This window comes from Lepidochelys kempii, chromosome 8 (genome assembly GCF_965140265.1).
Source record: "Lepidochelys kempii isolate rLepKem1 chromosome 8, rLepKem1.hap2, whole genome shotgun sequence".
Taxonomy (NCBI): Eukaryota; Metazoa; Chordata; order Testudines; family Cheloniidae; genus Lepidochelys; species Lepidochelys kempii.
In genome coordinates this window covers 7580773-7603930 of record NC_133263.1, presented here as the reverse complement: position 1 = coordinate 7603930, position 23158 = coordinate 7580773, and the positions used below count along the sequence as shown (strand labels likewise).

The 23158-nt window shown below is 40.1% G+C and overlaps 1 protein-coding gene across 4 annotated transcripts in view; it reads right to left on the bottom strand.

Moving 5' to 3' along the window:
- Positions 1-23158, bottom strand: part of RNF130 (ring finger protein 130) — a 91015-nt gene that overhangs the window by 17814 nt on the left and 50043 nt on the right. For 2 of the 4 annotated variants that reach the window (XM_073355362.1, XM_073355365.1), the window contains 5 exons: positions 20144-20215; positions 16825-16907; positions 4667-4763; positions 3340-3544; positions 1105-1198 (listed from right to left, as the gene is read on the bottom strand). In XM_073355362.1, the coding sequence (XP_073211463.1) occupies positions 1105-1198; positions 3340-3544; positions 4667-4763; positions 16825-16907; positions 20144-20215 (551 nt within the window). The remainder of the gene's footprint in view (positions 1-1104; positions 1199-3339; positions 3545-4666; positions 4764-16824; positions 16908-20143; positions 20216-23158) is intronic. The other 2 variants (XM_073355363.1, XM_073355364.1) reach the window with 1 other exon arrangement.

Sequence of the window (23158 nt, the reverse complement as noted above, 5' to 3'; positions counted from 1 at the left end):
TCAGTCTTACTGAATTCTGTTTCCATCCTGTCTCTCTAAGAGCTGAAAAACACTGTTCTCTTATCTCTGCATCTGAAGAGCGGACCCTATATTTATAAAAGGTAATCTTTTCCAATCTCTATGAGAAACTGCATTTGAAACGTATCCAACTTTCAGTAAGAGGATCAGCATAGTAATGGAACCTGAGTTAGTATGAGACATTCAGAGATAAAGTGGAAAATGGTGAAATGATGAAATTCAAGGATTAGGAAAATGTTATGGGCCTGGATTTTTAGTAACTAATTCTGCATATATTTGAGCACACCTAATTTCCATATGCAGTACTGTGTATAATGTGCAAATTGCTAGGCTACCCAGATAATACACCTCCAAAGCTAGCAAGCATTTGTCTAGACACAAATGTAGGAAGATCTGCTTACTGAAAATCACAGCCTACAGTCAAATTCTGACCAGACTTTGCATAGTGAAAATCTACCAAAATTAAGAAGGTATGGATGTTTTCACACACTAATTTTGGACTGCAACTCTTTATTAAGGTATGGATTGACAGCTCTGAAGACTGGAATGTTCTATCCACCGAACAGCTACAAAGCAAGAAGCAGCAGTGCAAGCTTCCCATTACTACTCTTGAGTCCCAAAATCCTCTGAAAGGAGCACCTCTAGTGATGTAACATTTATATCCCTCTTCCTCTGCGAAAAGGAGTTCCAACAGTGAAAATGGGTTTTGTGAGCTGAAATCTGAGAAACAGACTGAAGCTGCCAGAAAGCCATCAGATGGCAACAACTACTGGTCCCCATCAGGGAGAGTCTGGCCCGGTGGACTAGAGGAATACGCTTACTATTTAAGTGTATCAGCTGATTAAATGCTAATTGAAACCCCACTCCTTTTTTTTTGCTCTGCCCCTTTGTGGGGAGCTATTTCAGGCAAATCTAGCTACATGTGCATTAACAATTTCTAGTAAAGACTTTCACATAGAAAGAGAAGGCACTCACACTTTGAAAAAACCTCATTTCTCCCATTCCTTCCCTCCTGCCACTTCTTCCCAGTGTTGCCTGTGACACCCAAAACCAAATATATAGATGCATATCTAAATATTTACTTACTCATTAGCATTCAAGCTAGCGGTAGCTTTGATGATCATGTAGCAGAGTGTGAGGGCGCTGAGGAGGCCAAAACTGGCAATAATAAACCATTCTTCTGTTGATAAAGGAAAGGGAGGAAATCACTCGTGGGAGAAGGCTTATGTCAAATCGATGTGCACATTTCCCTCAAATGCCACTGGCAGAAGGCTACAGGGTTCTAAGCCATGACTGGCGCCAGGAAGTAAAGCAGAAGGAAGTTAGCCACAGAGTTACTGGTTGGAGAAGGCTAGCAAAGAAGAAGTGGAGAGAAGGTGTGGAAAAAAAGCCAAGCACAACAATATCTCCTGGCTGAGCCTCAGGGTTAGCAATAAAGAAGGAGCATTTAACAATGTAAAGTGAAATGCAAGACGAGGAAAAATGTAAATGAAGGCTCTCCTCTCCTCCCAGTTAATATGGATATTGTCAGGGTTGGTTTGGAAAGCCCAAAATGTGACTTCATCTACAGGTGTACAGAGACACATAATTTAATTTTTTATAAGTATTTTTTAAAAGCAAATACTTTAGTGATATTTTTATTTAAACAAAGTTAGTGCCAGTTGCCAAGCACTAAACCACAACTAACAAATTTTCCACATAACGGAAGGATGCGATATTTGGAAAGGAAACAGATTTCAGTTTCAAATGATTATAAAAACGTCCAAATGCTTTAAAATAAGAAATATTTTAAGAAAAAGCATTCAATATCAAAGGCATTATTAAACAGACACTATGCTGAGAAGTTCTGCATGTGCAAATAGGTTTAATTACAAATATTCTGGTTTACTGAGATGTATTTTAGGCTTTACTTGAGCGTGCCACAGAAATGTGTGTTATACATAAAGTTAAAACCTGAAAAGCTTTTTTAAAGAAACTTTATTTTATAACCACTATCAGAATGAACTGGTGCTTATATTTCTCTTTTCTTTACCACGGTGTTCCATCTTTGAAAGGCATTTACTACAACAGAGGACAGACAGTCAACACACCTGCCTTCAATGAAGTTGAGCAGTTAGCCTGGTTTAATTGCAAACTTCTTTCTCCTGAATGGGAACACTGAACATTAAAAATTGTTACCAGGTTTAATCTGCGTTCAGGAGAGCTAAATAAGGGATGGATTAGTAATGACAGATGCAGGACAAAGCGACTTGTTGGTTTTGTGAACAAACTAAATTTGGAGTTTGGATTTGCCCTTCTCAGGCCAGCACACTAATGGATATTGGTAAATTTGGAGGAAAGGTGGGAAAAGTGGAAAAAGGAAAGTTTTCTATCACAAGTTTGCTTTGTTGTAGCATCATAAGAAATGTTCCATAATGCAGTGTATTTAGAAGCTTTTTTTTAGTAACTCTGCTTATTAACATAGGTAAGAATACAAGCAGTCCCGAGTTTATGAGATTGGGTGAATAGATATGAAGAAAATATGAGAAAATCGACTGCCTCCAACATGGATTTGAGTTCTGTGATGCAGTCAGAAAAACATTTATCCATACATCAAATCATTACCCTAGAACATTTAGAAAATGATGCAATGCCATGCATACTGTATTCACAGGGTCTTTGTTTATACACCAGAAACCCCCAGGTAGAATCTACTCAGTGGAATTTCCTCACGTTTTCCCTTTGAAGAGAGCCCTGCAAATAGTTTGCTTACACTGTCCTACAATATTATGATACCACGAAACATCCAGATTACGCTGGGTTCAAAGACCTTCGCAACGAATACAAAAATCTTAAGTTATAAAGGCAGACATGACAAATACTAGGGCTAATCTCTTAGATCTCTGCTCCTGGGCCTTAGGGGTTCCAAATGCAACACACTAATTGAGAAAGCGTCTAAGTACCCACGATAATACCTATAACCAACTTAGTAACTACTAACTAGTTAAATAATAGTCTTGCAGTATATTTTTGCTGTGTAAAAATAGTAGATGCCTTTTTGGCTTCCCACATTGGTTACCAAATTAATTTTTTTTCTTGAAGTTCACCTGATAATTGTATGCAGTTCTAAATGAATTTACCATTAATAATGAAAGTGTTTGCAACAGTCCCTGAAGTTATCAGTTTCAATAAAAAACGTGTATGTTTCTTGCATTGAGAGAGGTCACCTTTGTCTCTATAGGGAAAGCTTTCACTGCTGTCCTGCTGTGCAGAACCACAGCAAAACAGACACTACACAACAGGGAAACCATGAAACTATAATAAAAACCAAATAATGCTTACTTGTTACGGCAATGTTGATCTCCCCTGTCCTTGGAGTTATTTCCCCATCTTGTGGAAGCTGTGACATCCCAGAAGTGCGTAGGGGCTCCAGGCTGAGCGAGTTGTCATTAGCAAAGTCACCAAGTCCTGATCGTCTATTGGCTGGCTGTCCTCTGGTGAGCCTTTCCATATCAAAGGCTACATTATCTGTACATGGCACACTTGGCTGGAAAAACATTATTTCCATATTAAAATGTTAATTATTCTATACACAGGCAGCCTGCAAAAGTCTCCCTTGCTTAATTTTTTTTTTAAAATAAAGAAGACACCGAATTATGTAAAAGCCTAACTATCATAGAGAGACAAGGTGGGTGAGGTAATATACTTTATTTAACCAACTTCTGTAGGTGAAAAGATTTTTGAACTCTTCAGGTCACTGTGTGTAGCTCAAAAGCTTATGACTTTTACCTCACCCACCTTGTCTCTCTAATATCCTGGGACCAACAAGGCTACACCACCACCATGTATGATTGAAAGTTGGTCCTACGCTTTCCAGTAGTAAGTTACAAACATTTTGTTTAAAAAGGCTAAACCCTTTTGTACATAGGTACAGAAAATACCATTATAATTCAGGAGAGGGAGTTGAATATGTTGGTGGCACAGAACCTATACACAACAGTATATTCTTAACAGTAAAGAAATTTACTATCATAGGGCAAAAAACTGATTTCTTTGTACTCTACATCAATAGTGAGAGGTTTTAGACAAGGCATGTCAAATTACACTGTTTCCTCCTTTATCAACTCAGGTATGTTAAATTACAAAAGTAGCTTACCTACAATATGTTATCTGCTGTTATTTCTAGAAAGTTTGTGCAGTTTGACATAGCTAGGAATGTGGGCCTGATTTCTCTCTTGCTGTGCTTGACCTGAGAGCTACTATAGACATGGCATAAGCTTTTCCTTCCCCTTTATATGGGAAACATAATCTGCCTGAGAATCACCACTGCACTCAGAACTTCTACCCATGCAGGAAAATGGGAGAAAGATCTCCCCTGAGATCATCCTCTAATGTCTCTTTGTGAATCAGCTAGCAGCTGGTATTCGCAGAATGGATTCTCTGAGCACTCAATCTCTCTATATTCACTTGAGGTCCTCTGGCTGAAAAGACAGATCAGAGGCCACACTCAAACCACAGGAAGGAGGACTCCAACATGGCTGAGCAATATGCTCTTGCCAACCCACCATGCCTGCTGTGATTGATTTCTTATTATAAGCACTTTGTGTGAAGAAGTTACTTGAACTGGCCGTATCAGTTATGTAATAAAGGTCACAAATATGTAACTTACTACAATTCCCAGAGCCTTCAAAATGTTCAGTTTACACATAGGACAGGTACAGTGTTCACTAAGCCAAGGATCCACGCAGGCTTTGTGGAAAACGTGCCTAGAAAAGAATACACAGGGACGCACAAAATTTATAAACTTGCACAGAGAGTTTCATGGTGTACAGCATGAACAGTCTCACACTCAGATGAGATTTCAGAAATGAAACTTCCAATGAAAACAATTTAGAAGCTTGCAAACTAAAAGAGACAAAGAAAAGAACATCATGGACCTAACCGCAGAATCCATCTCTGTTAGTGTTCTGTGCTGTCTGGATCAAGGAAATCTAAAGTTCTGCTTTCCTTTGCCATCAGTTAATCATGATTCACTTAGGAAAAATAGGATTTAAAGCCCTGGTTCTGCACTTGGGCCTGCAGAGGCAGACTCGTGGCACCTCCTGAAGCCCCAATAACCGGATCAGTTTATAACGTGAACTACAGAATCTACATAGATCCACAACCTTGTCTTTAATGGGTGTAAAACGGTGACATACTGAATATGTAGGCAATCCAGCAAATGACAGTGCCAGTAACTTTACACACACCTGTAGCAATAAATAACCTGTGATGTCTTATAAGTATTCTTCAGATTTTTGCAATATTTATATATTTGTTACTGATCATATATCATTTTGCTAAATATCAGGTATGCAAATGAAGATCCTAATCCCACAATTGGATCATTGCAGGATTATTTTCCGCATATTAAATTCGGTTCGTCTGGATGTAACTACAGTACAAACTGAAGGGTAATATTCACACGCATGTTTTCTTTTAGTACATGGTTCTAGTTAAGATCCTGTATCTGTGTTGGATGATAATCCTTATTTTTAAGGATTTTAAAATGGGATATGTATAACAATTTATAAAGTACCTATTGCAACAGTATTTAGGCACTGGTTCTATCTCAAATAGAGACCTGCCCCATTAAAATTGTTCAAATATGCTAGCTGGCTTATTAAGTAGCCAAAACAAAGTCAGAAACATTACAACTGAGAATAACTAATAATGGTGGAAGTTGGGGAGAGTGTGTCCACCTCTCTACCTTGAGATAACAGTGCTGTAATCAACTTTGGTGATTTTGCTGCTGCCTCTCCCTAGCAAAGGGCTAGTCTTTTTAGTGCTTCTGTGCTTATCATCAACAGGGATAGCTGCCAGCTCTTTACTTTCCCTCAGTTGAAACTGGCTTGTGTGGGCACTGGCCAACCTGCTGACACTGACACCTTGAGAGAGCCTTCTCTGGCAGGTTCAGAAGGTGACAACTTGCAGCAGCATCAGTGTCTTCCCTTTCCTGGTTGAACTACATGGCTGTCTGCCTCCCCATCCAGTTGTAGCTGCTGGGACACTTTGTGGCTTCTCCATGCTGGATTCTTGGGACAGGGGAGAGACTTCCCTAAATATAGCTGGGTCTCTGAAATATAGCCCTGAGGAGCAGCAGAGCCTCTTTGAAGCAGCTCTTTGCACACAAATTGCTGCTTTCCTCCTCCTCCCCCCCCCATGTCACTAATCTCCACCCAGGACTTATTCTCAATCAAGTGGCAAGAGCACAGTCCCATTAGAAGTCAAATTTGAACTAAAAATCAATTGCCATATTACAATTAAAAGCAAACCAAACCTATTATGGATTAATTATTTGCCGGCTTTTATAATTGGCAAAGATATGTCAAAGGGAGGAGAAACACTTAGAAGCTTTACCCTACCTTACATGCCTTTTGAGAACTGGAAAAACAGGTTAACCATCTTATATAGAAAAACAAATCCTCTAAAGATGAGAAAGCAAAATGGGCTTCTACTTGCACAGCATGTTAATTTGCATTAGACGAGAGATTTGTATCGCCACCCACGTGGCTTGCAAAGACATGCTTTCAGACAGATTGATTAATATAGAGGTAATTAACATTGATTTTGATATAAACTTAAGAACAGGAAAGGACTGTACAAGGATAACACCACCACGCTCAGGCAGAGGATGATGATTTGCCTTTCTTGACCTGTCACTTTACCTGTAGAACATTTTTGTCAATGAGTAGTCGGGGAAGGAAATGGTATCAGTACATTCTCCACCTTAATAAAACACAGCCATGCACTAATATACTTAGTCTATATTGAAAAGTTGTATTGGCATAAGTAGGTCAGTCAGGGATGAAAAAAAAAACACCCCGATCAACAGTTATGCCAACAAAATCTCCAATGTAGATTGATGGAAGAGAGCCTCCACTGATGCAGCTAACGTTGTTCAGGGAGGTGATGGTCCTAAATGAGAAGAAAAACTCCTCTTGGCGTAGGCTGCGTGGCTAGGTGGGCATAGCTAACAGAGACAGCTTTTTTCTGACATACCTAAGAGAATGTAAAGTGCATCATCTATTCCAGGTTACAGAGCAACCCACAGCTGGCCATCAGAGCAGCTCAGAATTAGGGAGGCGCAAAGGCGATGTACAGCTGCTTTTACTTCTGCCTTCCCTTCCCAGGTTGTACCTTCTATTCTGTGCCCCCTGAGATGCTGAGCATGGCATGTGTCCCCGAGTTCTGAAATCATAGTAATACTGCTCATTCTTCCTTCTCTACCACACGAGACATTAAAAGCAGAACAGAGGAGGCACATCACCAGGAAGCTACTAAGTCTCCAGGTTAACTTCCTGGAGAACAACTCCTGAAAAGGTGTGGTAGTAAAAACGGAAAAAGGTTGTGTGTGTACAATAATAATTTTATGTCCACAGGTGGCAGTACTCAAGTGCATCAATGTAATTATGTTCTAATCAGTAGTACTTGTTCAAATCAACTAAGGGAAATAGGGATGTACAGGTGTAACTAAGAGTCTAATCTGGTCTGCAGAACCTTTACTACTGGTGATGATGCACAAGGAAAGATTTCAGCTTGACATTAAATAACCAAGGTTGAGTTTGCACAGGTGGCAGTTAGGGAAAAAAAAACCTGTACTGGCAATAGGAGTACATTTGATATCTGCAATTTTCCAAAATATTAGATTATTGTGAACGTGTTTCACTCTAAAAGCCAGATTAGAGTTTTAAAAATAAATTTAAGAGATGAAAAGCAATAAATTGCCACCCTAAAGCAAAACAACATAATTTTATGCACCACCGGATTGGAAGCCATTTAAACATGAAGAGAAATATGGAACTCCACTAAGCTGGGGGGGAGAGGTAGATATGCTGGAGGGTAGGGATAAGGTCCAGAGTGACCTAGACAAATTGGACGATTGGGCCAAAAGAAATCTGATGAGGTTCAACAAAGACAAGTGCAGAGTCCTGCACTTAGGATGGAAGAATCACATGCAGTGCTACAGGCTGGGGCCTGAAGGCTAAGAAGCAGGTCCGCAGAAAAGGACCTGGGGATTACAGTGGATGAGAAGCTGGATATGAGTCAGTTTGTTGCCAAGAAGGCTAACGGCATATTGGGCTGCATTAGTAGGAGCACTGCCAGCAGATCGAGGGAAGTGATTATTCCCCTCTATTCGGCACTGGTGAGACCACATCTGGAGTACTGCGTCCAGTTTTGGGCCCCACGCTACAGAAAGGATGTGGACAAATTGGAGAGAGTCCAGCAGAGGGCAACAAAAATGATCAGTGGGCTGGGGCACATGACTTACGAGGAGAGGCTGAGGGAACTGGACTTGTTTAGTCTGCAGAAGAGAAGAGAGAGTGGGGATTTGATAGCAGCCTTCAACTACCTGAAGGGCGATTCCAAAGAGGATGAAGCTCGGCTGTTCTCAGTGATGGCAGATGACAGAACAAGGAGTAATGGTCTCAAGTTGCAGTGGGGGGAGGTCTAGGTTGGATATTAGGAAACACTATTTCATGAGGAGGGTGGTGAAGCACTGGAATGGGTTACCTACAGAGGTGGTGGAATCTCCATCCTTCGAGGTTTTTAAGACCTGGTTTGACAAAGCCCTGGCTGGGATGATTTAGTTAGTGTTGGTCCTGCTTTGAGCAGGCGGTTGGACTAGATGACCTCCTGAGATCTCTTCCAACCCTTATCTTCTATGATCATATTTTTACAGTCACTTTTGACATCAGAACTAGACTCTCCTGCATTCATGGGCTGGTTTGGCTTGGCTTGGCACGGCACGGCACGACATGAATTGTATTAACCAAGCTACAAATGCACTGCTGAATATGCCAGATTGTTTAATCAAGAAAAGGTAAGAATCTCCACTAACCTGCTGGTGTTCTTACTTCACTCTAGAATCTTTATTAAGGCAATGAATGTGGGACAAACATATTTTCTTATTTCTGCTGTCAATAGTTATTAACTTTTTATTTTTATCAATCATGAGAGCACAGAAAAGATTATTCAGCTGTCCTCTGAGGTCGATGTGGGCTTGCAATCCCATGGTACATATAATTATGTTACTGTGTTGTGTTACACATTTTAATGCTTTTAGTCACTTATATTTCTTTTTAAAACGCCATAGTCTGGATTTTAGAGTGGGACATGCATTTACAACAATCTAATATTTTGTGAAACAGCAGACATCAAGACTCCGCATAAGTATGAAAACAGCTTATTGCTCTTATCAGCTAATCAGTGCTCAGTGCTATAAAACCACTCATATCAAATCAGACACTGAATGATATGGATTCCAATGTGTACCTAGTAAATAATATGAGATTATTTTAAAGAGATATTAACAGTTTGATAAGGTGTTTCTGTGCATTTAAAACCTAACTATTTTTCTGATATTTTCATTCTTTGCTATTGGTTCTTAAACCTCTTGAACTCTGGGAAACCTTATAAACATTTTCCAAAATTTACAATCCCCCACAAAAAGTTTTAATTTTAATCAACATATTTTTGCCTACTATTTCTCCCTCTCCTAAGTATCCTGCTGGCGTTGATATGGGGGCTCTTGATCTGTCCAGGTTTTTCTGTATTTCCAGGGCTTGAACAGCAGATAAAAATTCATAAGACAATAATGCACAAGTATGAGTAATTTATAAAGTTGAGCTTGAAAGAGGAAGTCCTTGTATTCCACACCAGAACCCTTTTCCTCCCCTAAAAATGATTTAGTTCAATATGGAGCATTCCAAAGGTACAAACCTGAGTAGTTCTGAGGTGAGTTAGAGCAGCTCCATTAGCTTACTATGGTCTCCTAAAACCTTACGCCTGCAGGGGATAACGGTGCAGTGTGCTCCAGCCCCATTCCTCCTCCTACGCAGGGTGTTGCAGGAAAGGAGGCACAAAAGCTCTGTGCCAGCAAAGGACGCCCCCATACTGGCAGAATTTCCAGCAAGTGACTTTTAATTAGTTTTGTTTTCCTTAGAATGCCTGAGCCAATCAGCCTCTGCATATTGGTATGTAAACAGTGACCGGATTCTGCTGTACAACGTGATCTCTTTGAGTGTCTACACAGCCCGGGCAGCAAGCCTCACAGCCTCGGTTGACAGATTCAGGCTAGTGGGATTCAGGTTAGTGCTCTAAAAATAGCTATGTAGACAGCATTTGAAGTTGCTGTTTGGGTTGGAGTTCAGGCTCTGAAGCCCTAGGCTCCAAGGCTGAGCTGCAACTTCAAAGGACTGTACTGTTGGCCTGGGCTGGGAGGCTTGCTGCCACAGGCTGTATAGACATACCCTTTATGCCATTCCAGAAAGAGGGAAGTAGGCCTAAACGTCCCCCACAAAACAGCCCCATGATAGGGACATCCTTTGGTTGGTGTAATGGTTCCCTACCATTCGCTAGTCAAGGGAGCTTGGGTGGAATGCATTATACTCCCAACAGTGTTGCTCCAGCATAACAGTCCATAGATGGTTGGTACAAGCCATCTCAATTTACAGTAGCACCAGAATAAGGCAGGCACAGATATGGCGAGTCATCTTTGTCACCCTCTCTATTCCCACACCCAGCGCAAAGCAAAATCAAGAAGCTGGCTCAAAACGTATATGTACTGTATTTTATTGTATCAATTTTGCATTCAACCTTATATTTTTTAAATTTGCTGTGTTGCTTTTGTTCTTCCTTTCCTTCCTCTTTTTGCTCTTCTGTTTCTCAGTATCCGTTCCCTCTATCCCTCTGTGCACTCTTCCCCCTCCCCCCAGATTTCCCTGCCTCTGGTGTCTCCCTCCTTTCCCTCTTCCTGACTCATTTTCTGTTCCCTTCTTTTCTCATTTTCCGATCTGATTTTCCCCAACTCCTCTCTCCTCGTTTCTAAAACCATCTCCTTAGCTTCTCCTTCCTTTCTTTCCACACCACTCATTACACCAACAACTCACTACCTCCTCATCACCCCATCCCCACTCTGGTCTCCCTCCTTTTTCCTAGCCTCAGTGCTGCGATGGAAAAGTGAAGTGGAGTCTGAGTGGAAGTTATTTAAGAGGTTTGTCTTTTGTTAGCGTCTTTTTGAAGCGCTTGTTTCGTTACTTGTTTTAAAAAATTATAAGATAATGCTCACAAGTCTAAAAATGATGTCACCCTGTGTTGAAGGAGGCTAGGTAGAAATGGAGGCTATCTTATGTGCTCTTAGCACAAAGATTCATCAGCCATGTTTACAGGCTCCAAGTATTGAACACATTTCAGCTTCTGGAGCACAGAGGTGGCTGTGTAAGAGACATTGCCTTTAACTACAATATGCTATTACAATTTAACTACAATATTACAAGTAATACTATGCTATTTATATTAGTTATTTTCATATTTAATTAAAAAGGATAATTTTACTGAATGTACTTGAATCTGCCACAAAACTCAACACCAATATGCACCACAAACCTAGAATCTTGCCACAGAATTTAGGTCCAACTTGCTACGGAGCACACGGGCTTTGCATATATTGTGTATTGGGCCACACCAGATTTCACTGTACCAATGCATAACAGTGTCAGACCAGGACTTTAAACAGGACAGCACAATTCTAGCAGCTAGGACAAGGAAATGCTACGTTCACAATGGGCTATAAGAAGTAAACTGCATTGGTGTCACATGTCATTGAAACCCACTGTCCAATTATTATAGCTTCCTTAAAAGACAGAGGCCAACTCTTTCATTTGGTGTCTCTTGGTTAAAATACAGCTCTATCCATTTTTCTAATCATTCTCTTGCAAGACATTTCTTCATGTCTGGCTTATTGACTGTACTATTTTTATTGCTTCATTACCGACTACAAATATGGTATGAAAATTAGAAGGTGGAGTGGCAGGGAGGAGAGAGCAGAAAGGGAGAGATTAAGATCCTATAAAGGTATTTATTAGTACACCCAGTTCCTTACCTGTTCATATCAAACAAGGCTAGAACAGCCTATTATCTAAAGAATACTGTTCACTGCTTTTGTAATTTAATACATATTTTTGAACTTACTATGTAAAGTATGTGCAATCTTGTTAGTGATATGAGGAGAAAAATACAAGCAAAACTGCACCCTAACAAAGAACGGTATGCCAACGGCATAGTAATATTGTAATGCTCTCTTTTTTCAGAGTTCAGTTAATTTTTTTTGTTACTACATGTAGCTGATTAATACAAGATCAATCTTTTACTATAACAGTGTTCCTCCAGGAAAAAATTAAATATGAGCCAATCAAGATGCTTAAGCAATTTGAGAGATGCACAAGCAAGATTTAAAGATAAGGCCAGAAGGGACCATTATGGTCATGTAGTCTGACCGCCAAAGATTCCCTGCAATTAAGTGGTTATCAGTGATGGATTAATGATTTTGCCGCCCCTAGGCCCAGAAATAATTGCCGCGCCCTCTCCCCCCCAGCTCACCTCGTCTCAGACTCCACCTCCTCCCCTGAGCACAAAGCCGGGTCCTGCTTCTCCCCACTCCCTGCCAGTGCTTGTGCACTAAACAGCTTCGCGAAGGAGGTGGGAAGAAGGGGAACGCGGCGTGCTCAGGAGAGGAGGTGGGGCTGGGATGGGTATTTGGGGAAGGGGATCAATAGGGCTAGGGAGGGGGTGAGGAAGGGGTGGAGTTGGGGCGGGGCCGGAGAGCGCGAACCGGCACCAGGGGAAGCAGCCTCTGGCTGCTGTTATAAATTTGCTGCCCCTGCAAATTTGTTGGCCTAGGCATTAATACGCTGCTGGTGGTTATCCTGATTGTGTTTGGCTGATCAGCAGGCAATTTTATACTCTATTTATATACAAAATATTCCCAGGCAAAAAATTAGAAACATTCAGTCTAATTTTTGAATCTATTGTTACATCTATATTACTCAAAAGGAAAAGGAGTACTTGTGGCACCTTAGAGACTAACAAATTTATTTGAGCATAAGCTTTCGTGAGCTACAGCTCACTTCATCGGAAATGCATCCGATGAAGTGAGCTGTAGCTCACGAAAGCTTATGCTCAAACAAATTTGTTAGTCTCTAAGGTGCCACAAGTACTCCCTTTTCTTTTTGCGGATTCAGACTAACACGGCTGCTACTCTGAAATCTATATTATTGTAGCTGAAAAGGGTAGTGAAACATTCTTTCAGCTTGCTTTGTGTATTTGACAGCAGTTTCATCGTATCATTTGTGTGGATTTAAGGTTTTCACATAGCTCCAGGGAAGAAAAATGTTTAAAAATAGAAGCTAGGGTTGCAAGACAACAAAAATTTGTAGGGGGACCAATGGTAGGTAAGGTAAACTAATTAATTAGAATCATATCAACTTCAAAAAAATATTAAACAGTCACTACCAAATGTCCATAATACATTATATTTTACTCTCCATTGTTGAATGAATGGAAATAAATTTTTCCATGCTCATTTTTTCTTCTGCCATCTGGTAAAAATGAGAGTTATCTTTTTGTTAGCACTTCAGAGGTCAACATGGTAACCACTGACTTACTTCTGTCTGTGCATTAGGATTTTATGTTGAACTGTAGCCGTTTTAACACTTTAGAAGCTATTCTGAGGGAGTTTCACTCAGTGTGTGTATGCGTGTGCAGTGTTCTGTTGAAAGGGAGGGTAGGTTTCTGGCAGGGATGCAGAACTAGTTTGGGACTCCTGAAAGAGGCAGTCCAAACTGGTGAAAGACAGTTTAGCTTATCTGGCCTTTCTTCTGCCTACTACTATAGTCCCTGATACATACAGTTAGGCTGGGATCCAGAAGAAGGAAAACATGCATGATGATAGGAGATCAATCTCGGAGGCTCTGGCATGGAGCCAGCAGCAGCTCTATCAGGCTTTTGGAGCATGATATTCTATGCCTGGCCTTATTGTTTGGGAATGGGAAGGACTAAGGAGCCCGGGATGGACTTAGTTCAAGGTGCAAAGCAAAGTTGAGGGAAAGCAATCCATTTTACTTTGTTTTGGTCCCTCCAACTAACTCAAGTGTACTTTTCTTTATGGCTCTAAGTGTTAATGTCAGCAGGAATAGTTCTGGGAATTGAATCTGCACAGTATCAAACAACTGCCATTCATTTCATTCATTGTATCCCTTCTGCAGCAAGATGAAATACATTATTGATTCGTTAGTTGCTTAAGGTGAATAATAGTGTGGATATGTTTTACTTCTCTCTGGGACCAAAGCAGATTTAGGAAATTCATAGACAATTTATCACCATCTAAGAGGTCAGGTGTTAGGCCTAAATTGGTTGATATTCATTTTACTACATTACCACTTATTTAAATTTACAGACCTTATATTTTGAAACCCAATAAATAAAACCAAGTCCTGCTCAGAATTAGGCATACTCCTTATTCACTTCAGATGCCCAATTACACATGAAAAATTGTAAGAACACAAACTTTCTAGGATAATGGCATCCATGTGAAGATGCGCATGAATCACTCAAAGAACAGCTAAATAAAAGTTTTAATGACAGGAGGGAAAGAAGTGGGAGAGTCTGGAGTCTCTAGATAATCTTCTCTAACCTGGACCCACAATTAGTGTTACTATTATGCAATTGAATGTTCTTGAACTACACCCTGGAATTAGAGAATCAAGCAGTCTCTGAAATTTCTATCCGACAGCTGTCCCTAATAATGTTTGTAGGGCCTTTGAGGACAGAATATTTTTGCATAAGAGTAAATAAAAATGAGTGAATTTTTAAAAGTATAATTCAAATTTGGGTAAAAATTTAGACTTCGTAAAAACAAACCTTTACCACATCAAAGACCAAGAAAAATGCTTCCAAGTGGTCTTTTTTCAACCACTACATTTCAGTGGAAATAGTTTCTAAACAAACATGTCTCTGCAGTGTTTGTTACCCAAGCACTGCAGCACTGTAAACCTAAAAAGGAAACACTTCATTGATTTTCATTGTCCGACACAAACACACACAGCGCAAATAAATGAAGAATACAGGGAAAGAGAATTGATTTATAAAATCTTCCTGCCTCAGTAAACGAAGGTGTTAACAGAAACATCCATGATAAAGGCATTTACTATGTACAAATTACAATTTGAGATGGTTTCTTTAATATATTATAATAGCAAAAATTCTTTATGCATTAGAAGAAAAAATTTCCAGCTATGTAGGACAGCTTGTAGGAGGATTTAGAAGACTGATAATGAGCTGTAATATGCCCCTCAGGGACATGGGACTGATGCCTGGTTCCGACACTGTGACTTAGTTGTTTCTTAGTGTATCATGCATATAGCTATTTCTATACCAACATAGGCCAAGTTGTTGGATCTTGGCTGCATGTATACATAGTAATATACATATTTCTCTTTTGGGGTGGGGGAGAGGGAAGAGGAAAAGAAAAATGTGTTGTAAAAATGAAAGGGAACGATATCCTTGGTAACAGTCAAAGCTACCACAAATTATTAGATAATTCTTCTAAAAATATTCACCACCCAAAAAAGCAGTTTCTCTCTATAGCAGATTTTCAGTTTACGTCACATAGCTCTAAATCGAGATCTTTGGGATGTAGGGGAAATGAGAAGACTGAGGCAAGAGCACAAGGACAGAGTTTGGTGCTGCACTTTAAGTGCCAATACAGGATAGCTGTCCAGACACTGTACTGGAAAAAACTATCTTCTTACATAGTCCTTGATGTCAACACTAAGGTGGAGATGGGGGATGGCAGCATTTCTAGTAACTGGGAAATGCTTGAGCAAGCTGGAATTGCTTAAACCTCTGATTCTCACCTTTTTGGTCTCAGGACAGCCTATCACAACCCAAATACCTCAAACCCAAAAACACTAAATACCTTTAGTAAAAGAAACATCTGGCTCACTAAATATTTCTTACCCACATAATATACACACTTACATAATAAGTACTAAATAAGTATACCATGAGTACCATAGTGGCAGGTCCTGCAGCTTCTGTCCCACAGTGCTGTCTGGGCTCAGCTCCCTGCTCTGGGAGTTGTGATCTCTGGGGTTGCAGCACTGCTCATGTTTGGTGGAGACCAGGGCAGGTCAAATTTGTGAAAGTGGTGTTGTAATCTGGTGCATGCTGTCACTGAGCCGCTCAAATTTGACCTGTCTGGCCCCCCATCATCATGACGGAGAGGCAGCTGGGTCAAATCTAAGCAGTGCTGTGACCCTGTGCGTCATGTTGCAACACCTGGAGCAGAGAGCCAAGCCCAGCAAGCCTCATGGGACCGGAGCCACAGAGTGCAAGGCGGGCTCTGCAACCCCTGCCAGGCCCCCTTACCTAAGTGGGCAGAATCCCTCCCACCCTACCCCACAGGTCTCTCATCTAACCCTTTGACACATTCTGGCAGCGTAATTTTGGGTTGGGACCCATAGGCATAGCAGGATACTAAGTTGCAGTATCCACTGTGTAGAATTTTGCATCTATACTTTCGTTTACTATAATTAACGTCAGTACTGGATCTGCCCAATCTTCAGTCCTTAAAGCTCTTTGTCTCATTCATTCTCTCCCAATTTTGTGCCTTTTTCATGGTCTTCACTTCCCTTAAAAATCACTTCCTACTTTCCATTTGCCATTCCTCCAGAACCTCTTCTTGCATAGTCTCCATTGTCAATAACTCTGTCAGCTCCCACCTTCTCACCTCATTGTATTGTATTAACCTTATTTAGATTGCATGCTCCTAGGACAAGGGTCCTGTCTAAACTAGGTATGTGTAAAATATTATGCACACCTATGTTGGTATATAACAGGGAAGAGCACATGCTAGATAAAATGAAACAAAGGGATGTAAACAAGAATCAGCATAAACATTTCTCAGGAATAAACCCATTTACAAGGGAAGAGAAATTGCTAGCTTACTTGCATGGCAGGATGCGGACAACATCGTTCTGCTTGTAACACTCGATACAGACAGCACAATGATCAAAGTCTGGGTCTGTTTCCTAAAATGAATAGCATGAAAACTCAAGTCAAGAGTTAAGAATACATTAAAGGCAAAGTAGACATGATTAGTAATCAGGAATTCTACTGTGGTAGTGAGGATCAAATATGTAAAGTGGCTATGAACAGGAAGAGGCAGAAAAGGGTGAAAAGGTTATTAAATAAATTCAAGCATGCCTTAAAGAAACAACACACACTTTACATGCATATCAAAGTCACCATTTCATTTAAAACTAGTATTTGTGTATATCTTAAATTTAAACTAGAATAAACAGCTATAATTCATTTGTACAAATAGTACTTTTGATATTGACTCAAAAGATATTTCTACAGGACTTTATTTCAGTTATGATCTAGTCTACATCATTATTGCATAAAATATATTATATAATATTAAAGCAGAATTGGTTCATCTCTTCCTATAATAAGAGCTAAAAAACTGCTATTTCATACTTCAGAAAGACCAGTGTTTCCTACTCCTCAGACCCAAGAATTACTGAGGTCATTCCTATACAGACACGCAGCTCAGGATCACTTGCTAGCTATACATTTCAGAGTAGCAGCCGTGTTAGTCTGTATTCACAAAAAGAAAAGGAGTACTTGTGGCACCTTAGAGACTAACCAATTTATTTGAGCATAAGCTTTCGTGAGCTACAGCTCACTTCATCGAATGCATTCAGTGGAAAATACAGTGAGGAGATTTATATACACACAGAACATGAAAAAATGGTGTTATCATACACACTGTAAGGAGAGTGATCACCTAAGATGAGCTATTACCAGCAGGAGAGTACCTAGAAGTCACCTACTACCGGACAGGCCCAACAAAGAAAATAACAGAACGCCACTAGCCATCACCTTCAGCCCCCAACTAAAACCTCTCCAACGCATCATCAAGGATCGACAACCTATCCTGAAGGACGACCCATCACTCTCACAAATCTTGGGAGACAGGCCAGTCCTTGCTTACAGACAGCCCCCACCCTGAAGCAAATACTCACCAGCAACCACACACCACACCACAGAACCACTAACCTAGGAACCTATCCTTGCAACAAAGCCCATTGCCAACTGTGTCCACATATCTATTCAGGGGACACCATCATAGGGCCTAATCACGTCAGCCACACTATCAGAGGCTCATTCACCTGCACATCTACCAATGTGATATATGCCACCATATGCCAGCAATGCCCCTCTGCCATGTACATTGGTCAAACTGGACAGTCTCTACATAAAAGAATAAATGGACACAAATCAGATTTCAAGAATTATAACATTCATAAACCAGTTGGAGAACACTTCAATCTCTCTGGTCACTCGATTTCTGACCTAAAAGTTGCAATATTACAACAAAGACTTCAAAAACAGACTCCAATGAGAGACTGCTGAATTGGAATTAATTTGCAAACTGGATACAATTAACTTAGGCTTGAATAGAGACTGGGAGTGGATGAGTCATTACACAAAGTAAAACTATTTCCCCATGTTTATATCTCTTCCCCCCCCCCCCCTCAGATGTTCTTGTTAACTGCTGGAAATGGCCCACCTTGATTATCACTACAAAAGGTTTTCTTTCCCTGCCCCCGCTCTCCTGCTGGTAATAGCTCATCTTGAATGATCACTCTCCTTTATAGGGTGTATGATAACACCCATTTTTTCATGTTCTGTGTTGTATATAAATCTCCTCACTGTATTTTCCACTGAATGCATCCCATGAAGTGAGCTGTAGCTCACGAAAGCTTATGCTCAAATAAATTAGTTAGTCTCTAAGGTGCCACAAGTACTCCTTTTCTTTTTGCTAGCTATACTTTGTTATAAAGGTTACAGTTGGATTACTGTTTCTATACGGATAAAAATAACTTCACATATTTTAAGTTTCCCTTTGGAGAAAGGCAGATTTCATGTAGATAAAACCGTGGCATTGGTGGTATACACTAAAATCTGCGGACGACACAGACACACAGGCTGTGCTTTCTTCCAAAATCATACAATTCTTTTCAACGCTAGCAAAGTACTGAGACAAGGACATCAGAAACCACAGCAAGACAAAATTAACAACTCCACTATGGAAACAGGCAGTCAATATTTCATGCAGAGAACCCTGATGGGCTGCACTGATGAATGGCAGATTTATTCCTGTATTCCTTTCAACTACATACATGTCCCCTGCTGCCTGTTCTGCAACCTCCATATCACTTAATAATCTTGAATCTATGTTGTCAGGAAGGCAGCATCTTCCCTTGTAGTATTAATAAGTTCTAAATATATATACACATCAGCAAAGATCTACTGCAGAAGATTCTTGTAACCAAATTGCCTAGAAACAAAAAAGCAAAGGCTTAGGAAAAGCATTTTTCCTCATATTTCTCTTCAGAGAAGCAAATTCAGGTGGCTTCTCCTATTTCTGTTGTGTTGGTAGAAAAGACGATGAGAGGGAGTCAGCGGAAGAACCAAAGGGAAACGTTTTTTTTTTTAAAAAGAAAAATTGTAATCAGAACACCATTTAATTATAATCAGGTCTGTGCATTTTGGAAAGGGAAAGTGAGCAAGGCTATAAATAAATGTTACAGCACTGATAAAGAACTGTTGAGTACTTATAACTTTTTAATTCACAGTTCATCATCAATTATTCTAGGATAGCCAAACATAGTTCCCCACAGCAGAAGACTTCAGACTCAGGAAATCAACTCAAGTGAAATACCTCTCCCCTAACCCAAGAGACTAATTTATAAAAGTGAATTCTCACAAGAACTCTTCCTCTATAACCCCTCTATTTTTATTTTGCACAACATATATGTGCAACATTCCAAGTTTACAGTGTTCCACATAACTAACCCTAACCTTGCCTTTTTCTAGTACTGACAATTTATACAGAGATATTAGGAGCACAGTAAATGAAAAATTGTCATGATGGCTCAATACAAAGTCTTCTGCACTCCTGCCTGCAGAAATACTTAGCCAGCTAGCACAGAACAGCACTCACAATCACAGTTACCAGATGGAGCTCAACTAGTCCCTACGCAAGAGAAATTCTCCTTTGGGGGAGCAAAGGCTACAGTATAGAGAAAAGCTCTAGATGTCACACTGAAATACTGCAGCAAAAGATTAACTCCCCAGCAAGTAAATCAGCACCAAAGATGAGAGAAAGAAAAACAAATCAGATAAGTTAATTGTTTTTACTACCAAAATAAACCATGAGATTCAAGTATACTTTGCTGAAGTCTTTTTACTATACCTTATCACCCTTCTTTACTGTCCTGGTTGTCAATTTGCCGATGGCTTTCTTCGCAGCATCTCCAAGACGACGCTATTAAATGTACAAAGAAAAAGACACAGGAATTAATGCTTAAAGTCTAACAATTTTTCTTTTAAAATGACTTAGTTTGACTAAATATTAATGCTACAATACTCTGCTATCATTGGCTAATATTCAAAGTACTGAGGATATAGCAACAGCAATCAGAGATCCTGCACATAAGACGGGAGAGAAAATTCAACTGCAGACCATGTACATGTAGTCAAGGTAATCATCTACTATGGCAGAAGTCTCATAGGCTGTTGTAGATATGGCTTTAAAAAAACCAGCTCAGAGCCATTAAAACACATACACTGGGATATAAATAGAGGCTCATGCCCTTCCACTAGCTCCCACTGTACTCTGCTCTAATTACTTTTTATTCAATGAGCTGTATAATCACTTGTTCTCTTAAATTTTCTAGCTGGGGTTTCCTTGATTAAGGAATAAACCTGAAATTTTCAGTGCCAGAGTAGCAGCCAGGAGAAATAGCTGCAATAAAGTCCTGCTCAGACCCTACCCCTTGCAGGAGCATGCTCAGCTCCAAAAGGCAGGCAATTCATACCCAAGCCTAATATTTATCTCAATACAAGATAAAACCAACCAGTATCTACACACACCAGAAAATAATTTTATGGCCATAAAATCAAAATTCTGTCAATACTTGAATAAAGCTCACATGAATACAGATTCCAAGACAAACCTATTTGGTTGCAAAAGGTCAGGTTGTTTTTAATGGGCATCAGTGTTAGCTGGAAACAGCTATTTCTATGCTTAAAGTGCTGATTCCAACTGCACTGCTCTGATCCAAGCCAATAAAGAATGGCAAGTTGCCAGCTGGTTCACAGATTTCAGAGCCAGGTCACTCTGAGCTGAACAAAACTCATGTTTCCTCATTTCAATAACCACAGTGCCCCACAGAAACAGGATAAGGTTTACATTGATTGAGAGAAAGTTAGTTTATTTTTTTATTTAAAAACTCCTATAGTCACTCATACAATTACTATGAATATTCTACCGTTACCACTTGTAAGGACAATTTGTAAGGAAAGATTTTATTTTCAAGCTTTCCTTTACCACTGGTGTTGGGAATGTGTCTTAAGCCACCCCCGTTAAAATCCACCCAAATTTGGACAGTTTATAAACCTTAGAAAAATTGCTGTTTGCACATGCTCAGGAGAGACTTGTTTACAGTTGAATCTTCAGTGAAAGTAGTTGTTAAATATGTACTGAGCATGCTCCTGCAAGGGGTAGGGTCTGAGCAGGACTTTATTGCAGCTATTTCTCCTGGCTGCTACTCTGGCACTGAACAGAGAGAACTCCCCCGTTTTCAGTGCTCCCCCTTGCTGGAAACCACAAAGGGAAGATGAGGAGAAAGTAACCCGACTGGAATGCAGAGGGGTCAGAAATGGTAGGGGTAGGATCTGGGGTGAGGATAGACCCAGAAGAGGCAGAAGGCAGGGTGTGGGAGACAGAAGCACAGAGAGATGGGGCAGAAGGGTCTTATCTCTAGAGCACACTCCCCTTCAGAGCCTGGGTCTCTACATTACTCTGCTATTAGCAAAGAACTATGAAGCCCACTGGCAAACCATGTGTCCCATCTCCCTTCTAGTGACTGGTCAATATAGAGGATAACAGCCTATGACTTTGATCAGCTCAAGTGGTAGAGACTGTGCTGTGAATCTAAAGGTCCAATGCCAACTTTATGACCCATGTATGGTGTTGGTGATCCATATGGTTCTGCATGATATAATTTTTTTATTTTAACTGGGCATTACACCAAAAATTACATTAAAAGGACATTAAGACTGCAGAATCAAGCACTCAAAAGTTAGGAAGTGCCAGAATTAATATTGCCCTGGAAACCTTTGTTCAGTCCCGCTGTGCACGTAACTTTGTATCCTAAAGAGCTTTCTTTGAATCTAGACTTTTTGTATGTAATTATATGTTATGGTATTACTGTGACCCTAAGCACCCCTGTATTCACACCTTACACACTACTGTAAACTTTGTATAAAATATGCCTTGTATATTTGAAAATGATCTCACTGATTAATATTCTTTCATGACGTGTGTACACAATGTGTATTAAAAGTTATGGATATACGCTGAGATTATAACTAAAATGTGTTTAAACCAGGCATGTCAAGGGGAATTGGCAAACAGGTCTGCTCTGGACAAAGGGATGGGTTTGCTGCTCTGCCCAGCTTGGTCATGAGGCAGATACAAAGAAGGTACGTTTACATATAAGCAGTAAACAGGGCTATCATGCTAACAAGGGGAGGGTAGATTGCAGGAAACAGAACTATTTGCATTTTAGCAAACACCAGCTAGGGATGAAAGAGCATGGAGCTTCCTTCACCACCAGACTCCATGTCACTTTCCTCAGAGCTTGAAAAAAACAGAGCTGATCCCGAAAAGAATCAATTTCAAAGGGTTACCAGTCTATAAATAAATGGGGCTGAACCTCAAGTAATAAATTACTGAATAAACTGATTGTGTACAATAATACTGTATTATAAAAGTGTACAGAGTGAGGTCTTTTCTGAAAACTAATGACACACTAGTGATTAATATCATTGTGAAATGTATGTATGAACACAATATGAGGAAATATTATGCTTTAAGATTTGTGGCCAATCACGGTCCCTCCCAAGAAGGAGAGAAGGCAGCTATGTACCTAACTCTTATGTAAATTAAGCATGGTGAAGTCAAAACAATGGAAGCCCTATTTATATACAGGTAGATGGAAAGTCCATAGGCAGGGAAGAAGAACTTGAAGCCATCCTTCTCTTAAAACAAAGTCATTGCATTTTGGAGGACAGAAGCAAGGACAGAAGACATATTTGGCAACCATCACTAGATAACAAGAGGCCAGAGCTCTTGGTAGCTGAGAAAAATGGGTTCTTCAACCATGGAAGGGTTTGAAGTCTTTGGAAACTAAATATAGGTGAG